The following is a 15,577-nucleotide window of genomic DNA, read 5'->3' on the forward strand; positions in this document are numbered from 1 at the left end:
AAGAACAAGTATCTGTGACCTGAGATGATGGACTAATCCATTAGACATGACAGCTGTGGTCACATAATTCTTCAGTGACCCAGCAAAAACATTGTTTTGCATTTCTTTTCTTCCAGTGGAAAACTAAAAAAACCACATGCTTCATAAAAGGGGGGCAGCTTTTGATCCTGAAATGCTTTAGATATTGGAGGCTAGCACATTTGCCCATATATTGCTGGTTTGCATCTGCTCTGACAAAAGAGGAATCTGAATTCGAGTTTTTGCAAGCAACACAGAGCTCAGTAGGCTGAAAGGGCAGATAGCACAACCTCAGCTGCAGAGAGGGAGTGAAGGATGGGATTGCCTGTACAGCCAGTTCTTTGTAATTTGGCATCACTATACTTTTGCCACTTTTCTTTCGTTCATCTTGTGAAAGGACCCTGAAAATGGGAAATATTCCCACTTTTAGCAAGAATAAAACAAGATACTGGTCTGAACATTTCTTTTTCTTCCACTTCATTTTAAAGCTAGACTTCAGACCTAGAAGTCTGCTGCCAGGTTTCTGATGTGAGAATAGGTAGAAAAAATTGAAAGATGTGGTAGCAGAAGCGTAAAAGAGGTTTTGGTGGCATAAGCTACCTGTGTATCCGTGTTCAGGAGAAATTATCTTACCTGTCTATCGTTAAAAGAGCCAAATGGATTTAACAACTCAGAAAAGAACTGTGCAATTCAAACTGCTTCTCCTCTGCCTTTTGTTCTGTGTGATCTTAAATCTCGATTCCTGGTAATAAAATACAGAACAGGTTGGAATTCACATATGCTGACTCACTGTGAATTGTTATGAGTAACTTAATAGCTTAGTCATCTAACATAGAGATACATTTGCAAAAATATTGAAATCTGAGAAGAGGAATGAAGTGCAACAGAACATAAATAAAATGGTCTTGTGTTTTTCTGAGATGAGTGTTTTGATTTTCGTCTGATATCTGACAGTTCTTAGAAAAGTACTGCCTCAAATATTGAAAAAGAGTAATAATACAAAATAACCTCTTTTTTTTTATATATATTTCCATTTGAAATAGAAAAGGCACCCTGAAAAGGAACTGTGTTCTCACATTTCAGTTACATCTTGAATAGTTAGAATTTTAACATATTGACAGATATGATGCCTTTTGCAAAGAGATAAAGTTTCATAATAATCAGAATCTTACTTTTTATAGTGATTTGTTTTAAAGTTAAAAGTGGTAGTGGAAGTGGACATAAAAAGTTATGAGCAAAGATCTCTTCATTATCTGAGTGCCAATCAATATATATCTAAAGAAATTGTTGATTTCTGGTTTTGTTTCTTAAACTGCAACAATTGGCACAATATTATTTTTCTTGTCCCTAGTCGACATCTCTGCATTTACTCATTCCTCACTAATTTAAGTATAAGCATGTTTGCATCATCAGTTTGTGCCTATATATCCTAGCAAAACGTGAGACTGCATGTTCATAGGCATTGCTCCAGATGACATGCGTATTATACATAAAAATAACTTCCTTATACATTTTCACTCCATCTGTAGTTACATTTAAAAAGATAAGCAACTTATCTTCATATGGGCTGTCTTTAGATTATTAAATTTTGTCTTCGGCTTGACTTAATGAAAGGCATGTTCTACTGGTGCAAACAAGAAAAATAAAAGATGTTGCCTGGCCAGCTGGTGGCGTACAGATAAAAGACAGGCTGGATGCTGCTCTTACAAGCCACTAAGAAGGACATTTCAGAGCAAAACAGCTGGAACTACTGACATCGGTGGAAATACTTATAGCAGTTGCAGTGAGCACTTCTAGTGTTTCAGATGGAGGAACTTCTGAAGGTGCCATGTATTTGTGTTTTATAAATATCAAAAAGATCATTTCACATTTGCTTGTAACACAGTTCATTATATAAACTTGCATGAAGTCAGAGAATATTTCAGAACATTGATGTATTCCTACTATTATTAGTAGTTTATTTAGTTGTTCTAAAAAATTGAAAAACACATTCATTGGATTTAGAGTGGTTGATTTAAACACGATGCTCTGAAAAGGAATAGCAAAAACAGGAGAATGGAGAAGGATTTAAAAAATCTCTAAACCAGTCATTTGGATACACAGTTTGGACAAGTGCACATCTTTAACTGAAAAACGTTGGGAGTTTTTGTTTGTGTTTAATTTTTGTGTGTTTTTTGGTGGTTGTTGTTGGTTTTGGTTGTTTGTTGTGTTTTTTAAGTTTTATGCTTCAGAATGAAACCCTCCTTTGGAAACATTTCATGATTTTGTTTCTTGCAATTCCTATCCACTGCAAACATTCCTCACACAAAGAGGCAGTATTAATCCCTTGGAAAAGAAATGAGAAAAACTAGGTAAGGATTATGGAAAAATATTAGCAGCAGTAGAAAAGTTAGTAGCACAGTTAATATTCTGTCATTCCTGGATTTAACTTTCACTATCGAGCTTGTACTGTTTTCTTTAAAAAATGAATTACTACTGCTATCAATCTTTGCTGTCAGAGATAACCCTATGCATACATTCTCTATATTAGTAGGTGAATGAATGGCTTATAAAAAGCAGATAAAAGAGCAGATGCTAATAATTTACTTAAACATAGCTTTCTTGAAAAGGTTAACTTGTCACATTTCATCTTCAGTCATAAACCCCCTATTTTTATAATCAGCAATATTGACTATCTGCTTTTCCTTTTATTGGATGGGAAAGAACACATGAGAAGTACTAAAACCAGCCTAAAAAATAAGCCTTTCTCCATTTGTGAAAAGTGCTGCCTTGACAATAATGGAGAAAGTTCTTAACGTGTACAAAGATGTAGTTTCAGCTTTTTCTGCCACCTAAAATTTCTTTATTTCTGCCTCTTGGTTCAAAACATTCAAACCCTAACCCTCTAAAACTGCTAAGCACTGTGAACACATATTAGACTGCTGTTAGATTTGCTATATTTTAAGTGCTCCTGAACTGTTCTGGCATCTTATTTGTCTTTTGTTATCTTTAAGACAGATATTTTGATCATTAAGATTTTATATAATTTGAGTACAAAATGGAGAAAGTCTGAAATACACTGTGCTACTCAGTCGTAACTTGTATATGTCGTTTTTCTGGGAAAGCATCCTTTCCTGTGCAGTTAGACATATGGCAGCAATAGGTGGTAAAGCTCAGTTTCGTAATTGTTATGTGCTTATTAGTGCATGCCACATACCTCTCTAAACAGTCGTTAATAGTAATTTATTAGGACTAGGCTGGATTTGAGCTGGTGGCCTGAGGAAACAGAATCTGCAGTGAACTAAAACCCTCAGAACAACCCAGTCATTGTTTGTTGCAGGTTTACTGAATATCAGTCAGAAATGAAGATGAATATGGGAACCTACATCTGTCACAGGGTGTTCAAGAAATTCCCAGAGTCTGCCTGAACCTGAGGGGAACAGTGAAACTGCAGAAGATTTCCTTATGAAACTTAAGAGTAATGCCTCGCAGAGATTAAGTAAAATGGCTTCTTTCCAAACTTCATTTCTCAGAACAAAAAGTATCTCCCTCCAGCATTAAGACTTGATTATGCCCTCAGATATGCACAGCACTGAAAAGAGGAATAATTTATGCATGGGAAGGGCTATCAGCAGCCTCCATGATGAACTGTTGCTCCTTAGGGATACTGTCTTCCAAAAAGTGGTGCATTATGCCAGTTATGCACAACGTATCCGCACTCAAATATTTCCCCAAATGTAGAAATGCAGAATAAGTTTGACCTGATGTTGTGTTCCTACTTTTTTTTTTTTTTTAATGCTGTTGGGCATGTATATAATAATTTTTGTTCTGTACTTTTTTCTGTACATAAAGGAATAGAAAATGCCAAAGATGAGTGTGGTGAGTTGATCCTGGTTGGATACCAGGTGCCCACCAAGCCGCTCTCTCGCTCCTCTCCTCAACTGGACAAGGACGAGAAAATATAATGAAAGGCTTGTGGGTTGAGATAAGGACAAGGAGATCAATTACCAGTTACTGTCACAGGCAAAACAGATACCACTCGGGAAATTAATCTAATTTATTGCCAATCAAAATCAGAATAGGGTAATGAAAAATAAAACAATCTTAAACAGTTTCCCCCCACCCTCCCTTCTTGCTGGGCTCTACTCCTGATTTCCCTGTGTTCTGACTCCAGGGGCACAGGCGGATGGAGAATGGGGGTTACGGTCAGTTCATCACCCATTTGCTCTGCAGCTCCTTCCTCCTCACTCTAGTCCCCTGCTCCATTGTGGGGTCCCTCCCACAGGAGACAGTCCTCCACATACTTCTCCAACATGTGTCCCTCCCAGATGCTGCACCCCTGGGTGTCTGCAGAGTTGTTTCTCTCATGTATTCTCACTCCTTTCTCCAGCTGCTGTTGTGCAGCAGTTTTTTCCCCTTCTTAACTATATTACCCCAGAGTGCTACCACAGTCACTGATGGGCTCCTCCCTGGCTGACATGGGTTCTGTTGGACATGGGGGAAAATTAAATATGAGAAGAAACTTCTTCCCAGTGAGGGTGACAGAACAAGCCAGCCTGTTGAAGGCATTAAAACAGATAAAATAGCATATATTTGTTTTTGAAGAGTATATAGTGGGAATTAAATATATACATTTAGTAAGTATAGCAATATCCTTTATACAATGTGTAGCAAGAAGCTGCCTGAGCACTGCACCTAACAAAGCTTGTTTTCAATTTAATTTGTCTTATGATTGATTGACATTTTAACTGAATTATACTAAGGCTGCAACACAAGCTCGCCCCTAATTAGACAGCAGAGAATCCACTGGAGAGATAAACATAACTCCAAAACCAGCTTTTTATCAAAGACTTATCATTGCTAGACACAGGAGGATCAGCAAGGGGCACTAAGCTTGATTGAATAGGCACTGCTCTTGAGTCTGATAAATTTATAATTAGAGCTTTTTAAATTTATCATTTTCCTGCAGATTTTTGCATACCTAGTAAGGTAAACTGACTTTACCTTGCAGTTGTCCCTAAAGGGTCAAGGTGTTAGCATAGGCTTTGTTCCCTTCTGTATAAAGTTGTTTACTTTCACAAATAGATGGTAGAATTTATTTAAGTCCTCTATTAATGTAGGTTGAAGTTGGTCATTAGGTTCAAAGGTTACTAATGGAGCTCAGAGAGGTGTCCGTGCACACATACAGGCACGCACAATCTCGAACCGCACAAATCCCATCTACTCAGAAATCTGACTTCCAAATATGTAAAGATTGCAAATACACAGGACTCGGGTATTTCTTGGTATTACTTTGGAATAGCTTCAGTTACAATTGTAAGACTGTTATATTTACATTCCAAGCTGTAGTCTAACATGATTTTGTGAGAAAGTATGCTCCTCACTCAGAGGTGTTATTAATATTTGGGTATTAAATATTAATGTATACATGTATCTTTGCATGGTACTTTCTAGATATTAAAAAGAAAAGGTCTCTGTCCTCAAGAGCTTACAGTCTAAATACCATTGTAAAAAGCATTTACCTTCTGACAAAACTGAACATACTCTGAAACTATTTACTTCATATGGAAATGGCCAACTTCTCTAAGCAGTGCACTAGAAAATGGATGCTTCTTCCTCCGTGAAGTGGGAATTTTTTTCCTGATTCATAACATTTGTTTTAATTAGAGCTAAAAGTTTACAGATTTTTCAACCTAATTATCTAATTCCATATATTTACTCATTAAAATGCTCACATTACTTGCTAGAGATCAGTAAATAATTTTGCTATGAAGCTTAGTTATTCAGGAATTGATACGCATTAAAAATAATTACGCATATAGATTATGCGTTATTAGAATACCTTAAATTCTTTGAGTTACAGAAATATGTAATTTGTTGAACTGGAAGTGTGAACAGTGTTTCTTTCTTGAATATCCAAACTGATAGGCTGCAATTTGGATTACTATATGGTAATACTTTGCAGACTCTTTCATTCATAAACTCACACAGTATAATTTCCTTCATTTTACAGCTGTGGAAACTGAAGCAATAAGGGAAGGGAGTTGCTGAATTACATAAAGTCACAGAGCAGGTCACTGTAGTGCAAAAGTAGTGTTCCTAACTATGTCATCTCTCAGTTAGACTATTCTATGCATAAATTTGATCTCTTTGAGCAATCTGGTAGAAAATGCATCTTTTCATGACAAATACTACCTTATTTTTGCCCTGAAAAAAATGAATTCCTTATTGATATCAGCTTGCATTTTCTCTAAATATCATATTGCTACTGTGCGTTAATTTAAATGGCAAACTAGGCATTATAAAGAATTTTCCAACAAGTATTATTTTTACTGTACAATCTCTAACACATCAGGAAACTGTAAGTTTGATAGGCAGCATTTGCATCTCAACTCCTAAGAGTGAATGCAATCTAAATTAGTTGTCTTAGAAAGTTAAGAACTACTCCTGTATTAGCTTTCAAACAGGCCTTATACTGGAGTCTTCACATGTAACTTTGCAAGGAGTTAGTGGTAAAGTCTTTGGAAAATGAGAAAGAAGCAGCATACGGATGAAGAAAAAGAGGAAGAGTTATTTGGATTAGGTGGAGTGATGACAAAGGCAAGTCCAAAAGTTTTGGGAAGGCAGCACTTGAACTTTCCAAGCCTAATTCAAGTCGACATGCTTCATCTCTTAAGAATTCCATATTATTAATTCAATTTAAATATTGCCTTTTTTTTTCCTCTAGATTTTCTATTTGCCTTAAGATTCCATTCATACATTCCAAAGATTTGTAGGCTTTTTTAGGTTGACATAGAAGGGTGGCCTAGAAAAAATTATATGACCCACAAGTTAGAAACCAACACACAGTATAGTGCTGCAACTATATTCTTTTGTATTCATGACCATAATAACTCCAAGTCAATGCAAACTGAGAGCATCATCCACAACACATCCTTAAATATCAGATATTTTGTTCAATATAAAATGACATCTGCAATGAACAGAATGATTGGGATGAGTTTTAGACATTTTAGTTGCCAACACATTTACCTGGTCACATGCTAAAGCTAAATGTAACAGTTCATGGGAAACATATTTCTTTGCTCTTCGCTCTGTTTTTCTTGTTGCAGTGTTATGGTTCTTCCTTATTCTTAGCTCTCACGAGCCCCAGGGCACAACAAAGGTTTGCGAGTCCCTTGCACCTCAGAAGCCTTTGCAAGGCCAAGGAAAATTATTCTTTCTGGCTTGTGATGGGTTCTGGAGCATGGGAGAGAGATTGATCAGCCCAATGGTCTCCAATTTGATGTTACTCAGAATACTCTTACTAAAAGACAATTATAATGTAACATACGTATACCTATCTTAGCCTGGCATTCACTATTTAAAAAAAACACATTGTGGAGCAATATAAAAAACATTTTTAGCTATACAGATTTCCTTTACAACTTGGGAAATATGTAGTCATTTGGTTTAAGAACTATATGAGTACTTATATGTACTCATATTGGATGCTGAAGTCTGTATTTCTTGCCGTAAATGTTATGTTTGTGGGTTTGAGTGGTGGTGGTGGGGGGGGTTGTTTGTATGTTTGTTTGGTTTTTGTTTTAGAATGGGAGATACCTATGAAATGTATCTGCATTGACTTTTGAATTATTCTTTCCTTCTTTCTAACAGTACATTTTGAAAACTGTCCTTTGTATTTTAAAAGGATGAGAAACAAGAAAGCATAACACCTGTGGCTTTACTATGTATTTCCGTAATTTTTCATGGTTCCATTACGATTGACAACTTTTTTTCAGATGCATATGTGTAACCCTGGCTTGAGTTCAATCATATCTTTAGTAAGTTACTGAGCATGTGGTCCTAAATTCAGCTTTCTAACTTCAGGATTTCCCCGTATCATCAGAAAGAAATAGTCACTTTCAGAGATGTTTCAGACCTTTATGAAATAAAACACCCTTTGAAAGTCTTCATCTTCTTGCATAGGCTATACTAAGAGCATAAAGCAACCCAGTAAATTATGTGCGCCTAGAGAATACAAACTCATCCAAGAAAGTCTTCTAGGCAGCCCTACCTTTGAAACTCCTCATCTGAGAAAAAGTCTCTTTAAAAGATGAGATCAATGTGCTGACGGGAAGACAAACCACTCTATGCCATGTTATTTGGGACACATGCCCGTCTCTGCATATCTAGCACTGGAACTACTCTGCCTGTTTAAAAAGTGTGATTTATTGCTGAAAAGCTGTAACTTCTCAGTGCTCCCAGCACAGGTTTGAACCTCACTTGCTCACTATTTGGATATATCACAGGGGGACTTGGCTGCAGTCCCTGCATTAGCTTGCTAATACCTTATGTTTATAAAAGTGTTTTGCAGACTTTATTTAGGAAAATATGCTCCCCTGTTGTTTGCATGCAGTCTTAAATGACTGCAGAATTTAATTTTCTTAAGTCCAGGAGGCAACTTTTCCAGATTGAGTAAAATTGTGTTTTGACCTGGGTGACCGTTGCAAAGTCCTGCATATGTTCTCTATCCTGCTCTTGTACTTCAGAGTCGACTCTGCTACAAAAACTTACAACAAGGATCTCCAGAAAGCAGGTCTGCTTAGCCTTAATAAAACGGAACAAACAAACAAACAAACAAACAAAAAAGCCACAAGAAAAACCCCACCACAAAACAACCTAGAAGACTAAATATTAAAAATAACCTAACTTGACTTTAACCCAAGTCAACTACTTCAGAGTTAAACACTCAATTTTTAAAGATGCTTATTCTTCCAGGATTCTCTTTCTCATACTGTCTTCAATTATATCCTGACAATACAATCCTGTATCCTATATGTAATCCTTACTTATACTTACCAGGAACGCCTGATATAAGAAGACTGAGGCACAGGAAAGACACAGGACCAGGCAGTGAATAACTTTTGTATAGTGGCTTGTTGGCTGGGGAAAAAAAAAGCTGGAAGGCTTAACAGATGAATGAAACAGATATGCATACATGAATAAAGGTGATACAGTAGCTAAGGCAGTTGGATTTACACAAAATAAAATAACTCTTCCATTGGTCTGTCACATGTTGACCTGCTGAACAAAGGGCCAAAGGTCAAAGTCACTGCTTGGTGACTCTGCAGACTGCTGCTTGCTTCGTGTTTTTCATTTCCAGATGCTCATTTGCAAGCACCAGGCTCTGGGCTCATTTTCAGAGCTCCGACTGTGATCTGCTTAAAGATTAGCTGGTTCCTCTTTGGATCTAGCCTCTTGCTTTGGCTTCAGTTTTCCTCTGTATTAATGGTAATGATAATATTTAACCTTATAGTAAAATTTTGCATTGACACTTATGCAGAATACAGTTGTTAACAGTGCTGAATGAAATGGAAAGCCCTCTTGAAAGAAAATTATAATTCCACACTGCATGCAACAGCTAAGACACAGGGCCATACATGAATAATTAGCATGAACATGTCATCCTTATCTTCTGAATGAGGGCCCTGCACTGAGAAACCAGATGGCTTACCGATTATTCACAAGATAAAAAATTAAGATATTTGAAGCAACCAGAAATTTGGTATTAATCAACATTAGAATGCCTGCGTTAGCAATAAAAAACACTTTTAAAGACACTTGTGAGGATATATTACCTATGAAGACTGCAACATAATTCAAAATATTAGTCAAGCTACTGCAAAAAATCAATTTGTTTTGTCTTGTTTTCTAAGGAAATTAGGCTTATATGATTGTCTTGTCGATTTTCCTTGTCTCTTCCCTGAGCTCTTGACCAATATCAACCAAATTCAGCAGAGGATTCTCAAATGTATCACATTGTCACACATTTTGTGCCAATATGAAAGCAAACTGAAGAGTGCCCCATTCAAGCAAGTTGGTAGTGTGGCAGCAACAAGACAGCAGAAGGTCACAGTGTTGCAGCCCTCTGTTTTTATAAAGCTGAATTTTGTGCAGCTGCTTGTTGATCTACCAAGAGTCATGCAAACAGGTGGCACCATCCAGGGCACCACGGTTGTCTCATACTAGGTCTAGCGATTGGTGTCACATATTACAGCAGCCCTCTCCTCTTTCCAGGTCTGCATATTGACACATTTGGGGAGGCTTAGAAGTGCCAAGACAGGTTTTCCTTCAGTGTGGTCTCTCCAGGTTGTTGTTTGTTTTTTTTTTATCTGGGGAGTGGGTAGGGTGGTATTTTTCTGACAGAGAGAAACACTCTTTAAAATTTCTGCAGGTCCTACAGCAGCTTGATTTAGTGTCCACTTTGTCAGTCTTTTATTTGGACATGAGTCTGTTGGTTCAAATAGAAACACCAGATCAAGTCTTTAATATTTACAAATTGCAGTTCTAGATTAATAATATTTACAGTGCATTCACAATGAACCTGGAAGTCATGTACAACTTGAGCTGAGGAGAAATGTCATTTGCCTGTGCCTGCCTCGCATCTGTAGAGTTTTCCAGAAGATGAAGGCTGTATTCAGCCTTCAGAAATGGCCATCACTTGCCATCAACCAGGTCTTAAGATTATGTTATCCTTGAAGTGTTGGAAGCCGCAAATAAATCTATATTGAACTGGAAAGAGAGTATGCACTTTGAGCTATTAGATCTGTCTACTTATGTCAAATTATCAGGAATTTTACTTCTATGTAAAGTGGTGTAGAAAGGAGGTGGCAGTACTAGAAAGTGATAGTTTTGAATTTGTGATTCATGGAGTTAATAAATAAGGCCCTTGAAAGACTGAGAGCACGAAACCAAAAATCACAGCCTTGTTCCCCAAAACTGCAAGTGACAGATTTACAATAGAAGGCCATGCTAAGATCAGGATCTTGGTGGGGAGGAATTTGAATTTTTAGATCTAATTGTAATTCTCCCTGAAGTGATATGAGAGCCACAAGACAGCGAATCCTTTGGAAAAAAGAAATTAGGAAAGTAAGACCCTGAGAGAGACTCCAACTTAATCCATGTGCCATCAGAAATTCTGCACCACCAAAGATGCAGCACATTAATGGTATACTCAACGGCTGAACGAAAACCATGCACCTCAAGCCTAAGGCTGAGAAGTTTCTCATCACTTTATTAATTTAGACTCACTTGCAGATATATATATATATATTTATTTATATATATATATTTATATAGGAAGCGGTACGTGAGGCAGTAACAGTTTCTCACATGGGTGAGTGTGGCTGTTATCCAAGACACGTGGGTCTAGCGAAAGGAGCCATTTGGCGAGGGTGCCGGGGCCCTGAGGAGAGGTGGGGGTAGGGGAGCGGGGGTGGGCGGGCGGGGGCCGTGCCCGCCCCCGGGCCGCGGCGGGGCGGTGCTGGCGGCGCGGCGGCCGCCGGCGTTAAGACCCAGAGGCTGCTCTGCTCTGGAAGGAAATGTTGCTTTTTGGGAGCTTGAGAAATCCCCCCCGTACGGGCCGTGAGGCGAGAGGAGGGAAGCCAGTCACCTGGCGGTGAAGGACAGTAAAACAGGAACGCAGGGGGAAATCTCTCCCTCTCTCCCTTCTCTCTTCTGCAAGAGATCCACCTCCTGTTTTTCTCCCAACTCTTTTAGCATAACCTTCAAAGAAGACCATCCCCTACAGACTTTTTTTTCCCTTTTATTATTATTATTATTATTGAGAGAATACCTTTAGCTGCAACACAATTTTCGAGACTATGCAGGACTTGGGGGATTTTGTTATCTTGTCAGCGAAATTGTTCATCGCTAATATCTTGCGTTCACAGGGTGCTAAATTAGCTACCAGAGTAGGCATGACGGAGAAAGGCTTCTATCATGTACTATTCTCTTCAGTTTGAACACATTTGCTTGAAATTTGCTGCATGATGCTGTCCAGGGAAGCAGGATTTTTCCTCGGGATGCAGCGATTCGCCGGTTTCTGAGCTTATTGCAGAAGAAAAAATAATCTTTAAACTGAGTGGATTTTTTGTATGTGTGCTGTCTCCTCCTTTCTTTGCCAGAGGACGTGAATCTCGTTCACCAGGGAAGGATCACCTGTCGCTTTAATCCTTGAGGGAGTTATTATTTTTTTTAAAAAAAGTGAAATATTTATTTGTTTATTTATTTATTTATTTTAACCGGTGGAGGCGTGATCGCGGAGAATGAGACGGAGGGGAGCTGCCAGGGTTTGGAGGACAAGGCTGAGTTTAGACTGGAAACTGAGAGACTAGATTCCCCTCTCCTTTTCTTTTTTTTTTTTTTTTTTTTTTTTTGGCAGAACTTCCCTAGTTTCCCATCCGCTCCGCTCAGTTTCGTTCTATGGACAGATCAGCAAACCTGGACACGGAGGAGCTCAAGGTAGGCGACACGCCGGGTGCCGTCATTGTGATTTGGGTTGGATCCCGTCCTGCCCTCTCCGCTGCCCGGCCGCGGGGGCGGGGGCTGCGCGGGGCGTTCCGCGGGGCTCCCGCGGCGCGGGGCGGTGCGATGCGCGGCTCCCGCAGCCCCGGGCGGGGGGCGCGGAGCCGGGCGCCGGCTGCCTGCGGTGAGGGGATGCGCTGGAGGGCAGCCGCCAGAGCCGAGCGCGGCCGCGAGCGTCGTCATAAGAGTATTAATAATAATAATGCTGGTGATGATGATGGTCATGATGGTGGTGATGATGGGGATGGTGCTGCCCGTGCGCTCTAGGCATTGCATCAGCACTGGGGGCAGCGCCGGGCACAGCAGTAATCTCGCCCTGGGAGGAGGTGGCAGCGGACCTGCGGGTTTCCCGACAGAAGTTGCCTCTGAAGCCTTCCTCGCCTGGGCATCTCTTCTTCCTCCTCCTCCCTTCGCCGCCGGGAGCAAGGGGGAACCCGTCCTCATCCGCCCGCCCCCGGCGCGGTGCCCCGGTCCCCTCCCTGAGCCGAGGAAGCGGCGGCGGGGCTCGAGGCAGGGGGCGCTGGGTCAGCCCCCGGCTCCGGGGCCGCCTGAACAATAAAACTTTGCATTAGGACGGTGCAAGTGTGAGGATTTCCACCACCTCCCCCCGGCCCAGCTCTGGCTCCCTCCCTGCTGAAGGAGCATGCCTGACAGCGCTGAGCATGCTCCTTTGCGGGGATGGAGAGCCTGCCCACACCTGCTGTTAGACTCCCCCCCCCACCCCCCCCCAGCCCTGAGCGAAATTGGGCTAAAATAATAATAGCAGTAACATAAATCTCTCTATCCGTCTATACAGGGGTAAAGAGGGTGGAGCGAAGGGCGGACGCAGGGGGCGATGGCAGCGGGGCCGCTGGGCGGGAGGGGAGCGACGTCCGAACAGGAGCCGGAGGGGCAGGGAGGGGCAGGGGGACACACACCTCGCCACGAGGGTGGCGGAGGTATCGCTGTACGGCTAAGCAAGTGATGGGAGAGAAAGGAGAAGATAGCCTTCCTCCCCCGCCGTATGCACGGCCATCCTCGGGACACTCACTCAGGGCGCCAGCTTCCCCGTGGCTGAGGAGGGCTCTCCGCTGGGGAGGTGTAACTCGGGTGAGCACTGAAGTCGTGCCGTGGGCTCCTTTTCTTCTCTGACAAGCCAGATCTCAAAGTACTTGTCTGTAAGACATGAATTAATAGATTGATTCACGGCCCCCGGTCTTGCTCGCAACTGCCCTAAATCTCTTAGGGAAAGGCACACCAGAACAGTACCACTGCTTGGGTATTTGATGTGATGGAAGCACAGGACAGAGAAGGTAATAAAATAATTGCTTGAGAATCACTGATGTTCATAGTGCTTCAAGTACCGCCACGCCACAAATGCTGCCTGCCTGAGCCGGAGAGTCCTCGTTTCCTTCCTCAGCCCTTCCAAGATTTACAGGAGACAGCTGGTGTGGGAAAGACAGGAGCTGAGTCTTCCAGTTAAGGGGCGGGGGGGGAAAGTTTTATTTCAAGGGATTATTTTTACAGGGTCTTTGAAGAAAATATGTTTTTGCTAAAAAGGGACAGCACTTTGCAGGAATTGTCCTTTAAGCTTGAGAAACATGTCCCACTGTGAGCGGGACATCCAACACAGGGCTGGTGTAGAGGAAGGGGCTTCTATTAATCTCGTAGCCATCCGTGCTGCAATTAAGACTAATGTTGCAGAGTGTACAGGCTGACCGACCTTGAGCAAAGCAGCGCAGCTGAGAAGTGCCACCGCTCCTAAGCATCAGCACTTTCATTATTTTTGTTTTTCCCCTCGTAAGAACGAGAAGAGCTTCTAAAGGAGGCATTTCTGTAGGCGCTGTTGGGGCCGGGGCAGTTCCCTGGGACGAGCCACTTTGGCACAGCGCATTCCCCGGCTCTCCAGGGTGTTTTGTTGGGGCGGGGGTCCTGGGGGTGTGACCTCAAACCTCGCGGGGTGCCGCGCGTGGCGGGCGGGCCGGCCGCTGGCTGCTGGCGGGCCGCTCCGCCCGTCACCGGCAGGGGGCGGCACGGGCTCGGCCGTTGGCCTCGCGCCTCCTCGCCTCGCGCCCGCTGGCGCCGGCAGGGATTTCCCGCCCTAACGGGAGCCCCTGTGCCAAGCGGCGATGCACAGCAGCCGCGCACCCCGCTCCGGCAGCTCTGGGTTTGCCCGCAGTGCGAAGCGTCCAGCCGCTTCCCCATCAGCAGAAATGTAAGGGGAGCAAAACTCTTGGGGGACTAAAGCCGCTCCCGGCTGGTGACCTTGCTGTAGCTGGGCACAGTGAAGAGCATCTCCAACGCTGCTCTGAGTTGTGAAAAGCTTTCATCAATTTCTGGCCAGTCTCAGGAGAGCTAAAGTCACTTAAGTGCTCCATTCCTTCTCCCTTGGGGCAACGCAGTCCCTTGCCAGACTAAAGGGACGGAGTCGGGATGTCTCTCCTGCATCCCTGCTGCTTGGAGGGTTCATGAAGGATGCCAAATATTGCAGCAGGGTGTTACAGCAGAACTTGCCAAGAATTTAAGAAACAGGCTGGATACTTCCATGATACTGGGCTTCCTCCACTATGACAAATGTGTACCAGTAAGTATCAAAAAGAATAGTGAAAACTTCTAATACTACAAGTCAAATGTACTGGCTCTAATGATAATACGTAGTAATGATATAGAAAATATAGTATGTGATGTATAAAGTTTTTATACATCTCAGATCAGGCATTAAATATAAATTTGAAATGTGTGTTATTTATTGCAATAATTGTTATGAATTCTGAATTATATATATAATGACGTGTAATGAATATGTGTTTTGAAAGCTCATTTTGTGAAAAACTGATCAAGTATCTTGTGTGCTACACCTGCTGATGTGGATAGGTGTGCTTTCCCTTACTAGTCCATGCACGAATTCCTGATGAAACAGATCAGTACTGAAAAGAGAGACTCCTCTCTTGAGCTGTTCCGACTTTCCTTTGATCTGTCTCATCTTCTGTCTCAGATGCATATATGAACTTGCCTCTGACTTTTTAACTCACAAGCCTATGGGGCTTTTGTTTTAAAGTAGTAGTACTGAAAACACAGACTAAATAATTCTATAGTGGTTGCACTGTAGTCTTGGGTTTAGTATTGTGAAGCACTTTCTATGACCTGAAGTATACATGATTGTCTATACCTACATTCTGAACATACATGAAACCGCACGACTGTTTTATGTATATTATTGGGCTTTGTAATTTGTGTATGTGTATAAAATATG

General features: G+C 41.6%; 1 protein-coding gene across 3 annotated transcripts in view; it reads left to right on the plus strand.

The window, feature by feature from the left end:
- Positions 1 to 11,880: 11,880 nt before the first annotated feature.
- The window catches only part of SGCZ (sarcoglycan zeta), a gene marked incomplete at its 3' end in the record, with an annotated part of 441,296 nt that continues 437,599 nt past the window's right edge, over positions 11,881 to 15,577 (plus strand). For all 3 annotated transcript variants that reach the window (XM_080343711.1, XM_080343713.1, XM_080343712.1), the window contains exon 1: positions 11,881 to 12,282. In XM_080343711.1, the coding sequence (XP_080199837.1) occupies positions 12,244 to 12,282 (39 nt within the window). In that variant the 5' untranslated portion in view covers positions 11,881 to 12,243. The remainder of the gene's footprint in view (positions 12,283 to 15,577) is intronic.

The sequence above is a fragment of the Nesoenas mayeri genome (genome assembly GCF_963082525.1).
Source record: "Nesoenas mayeri genome assembly, chromosome: 4".
NCBI classification, from domain to species: Eukaryota; Metazoa; Chordata; class Aves; order Columbiformes; family Columbidae; genus Nesoenas; species Nesoenas mayeri.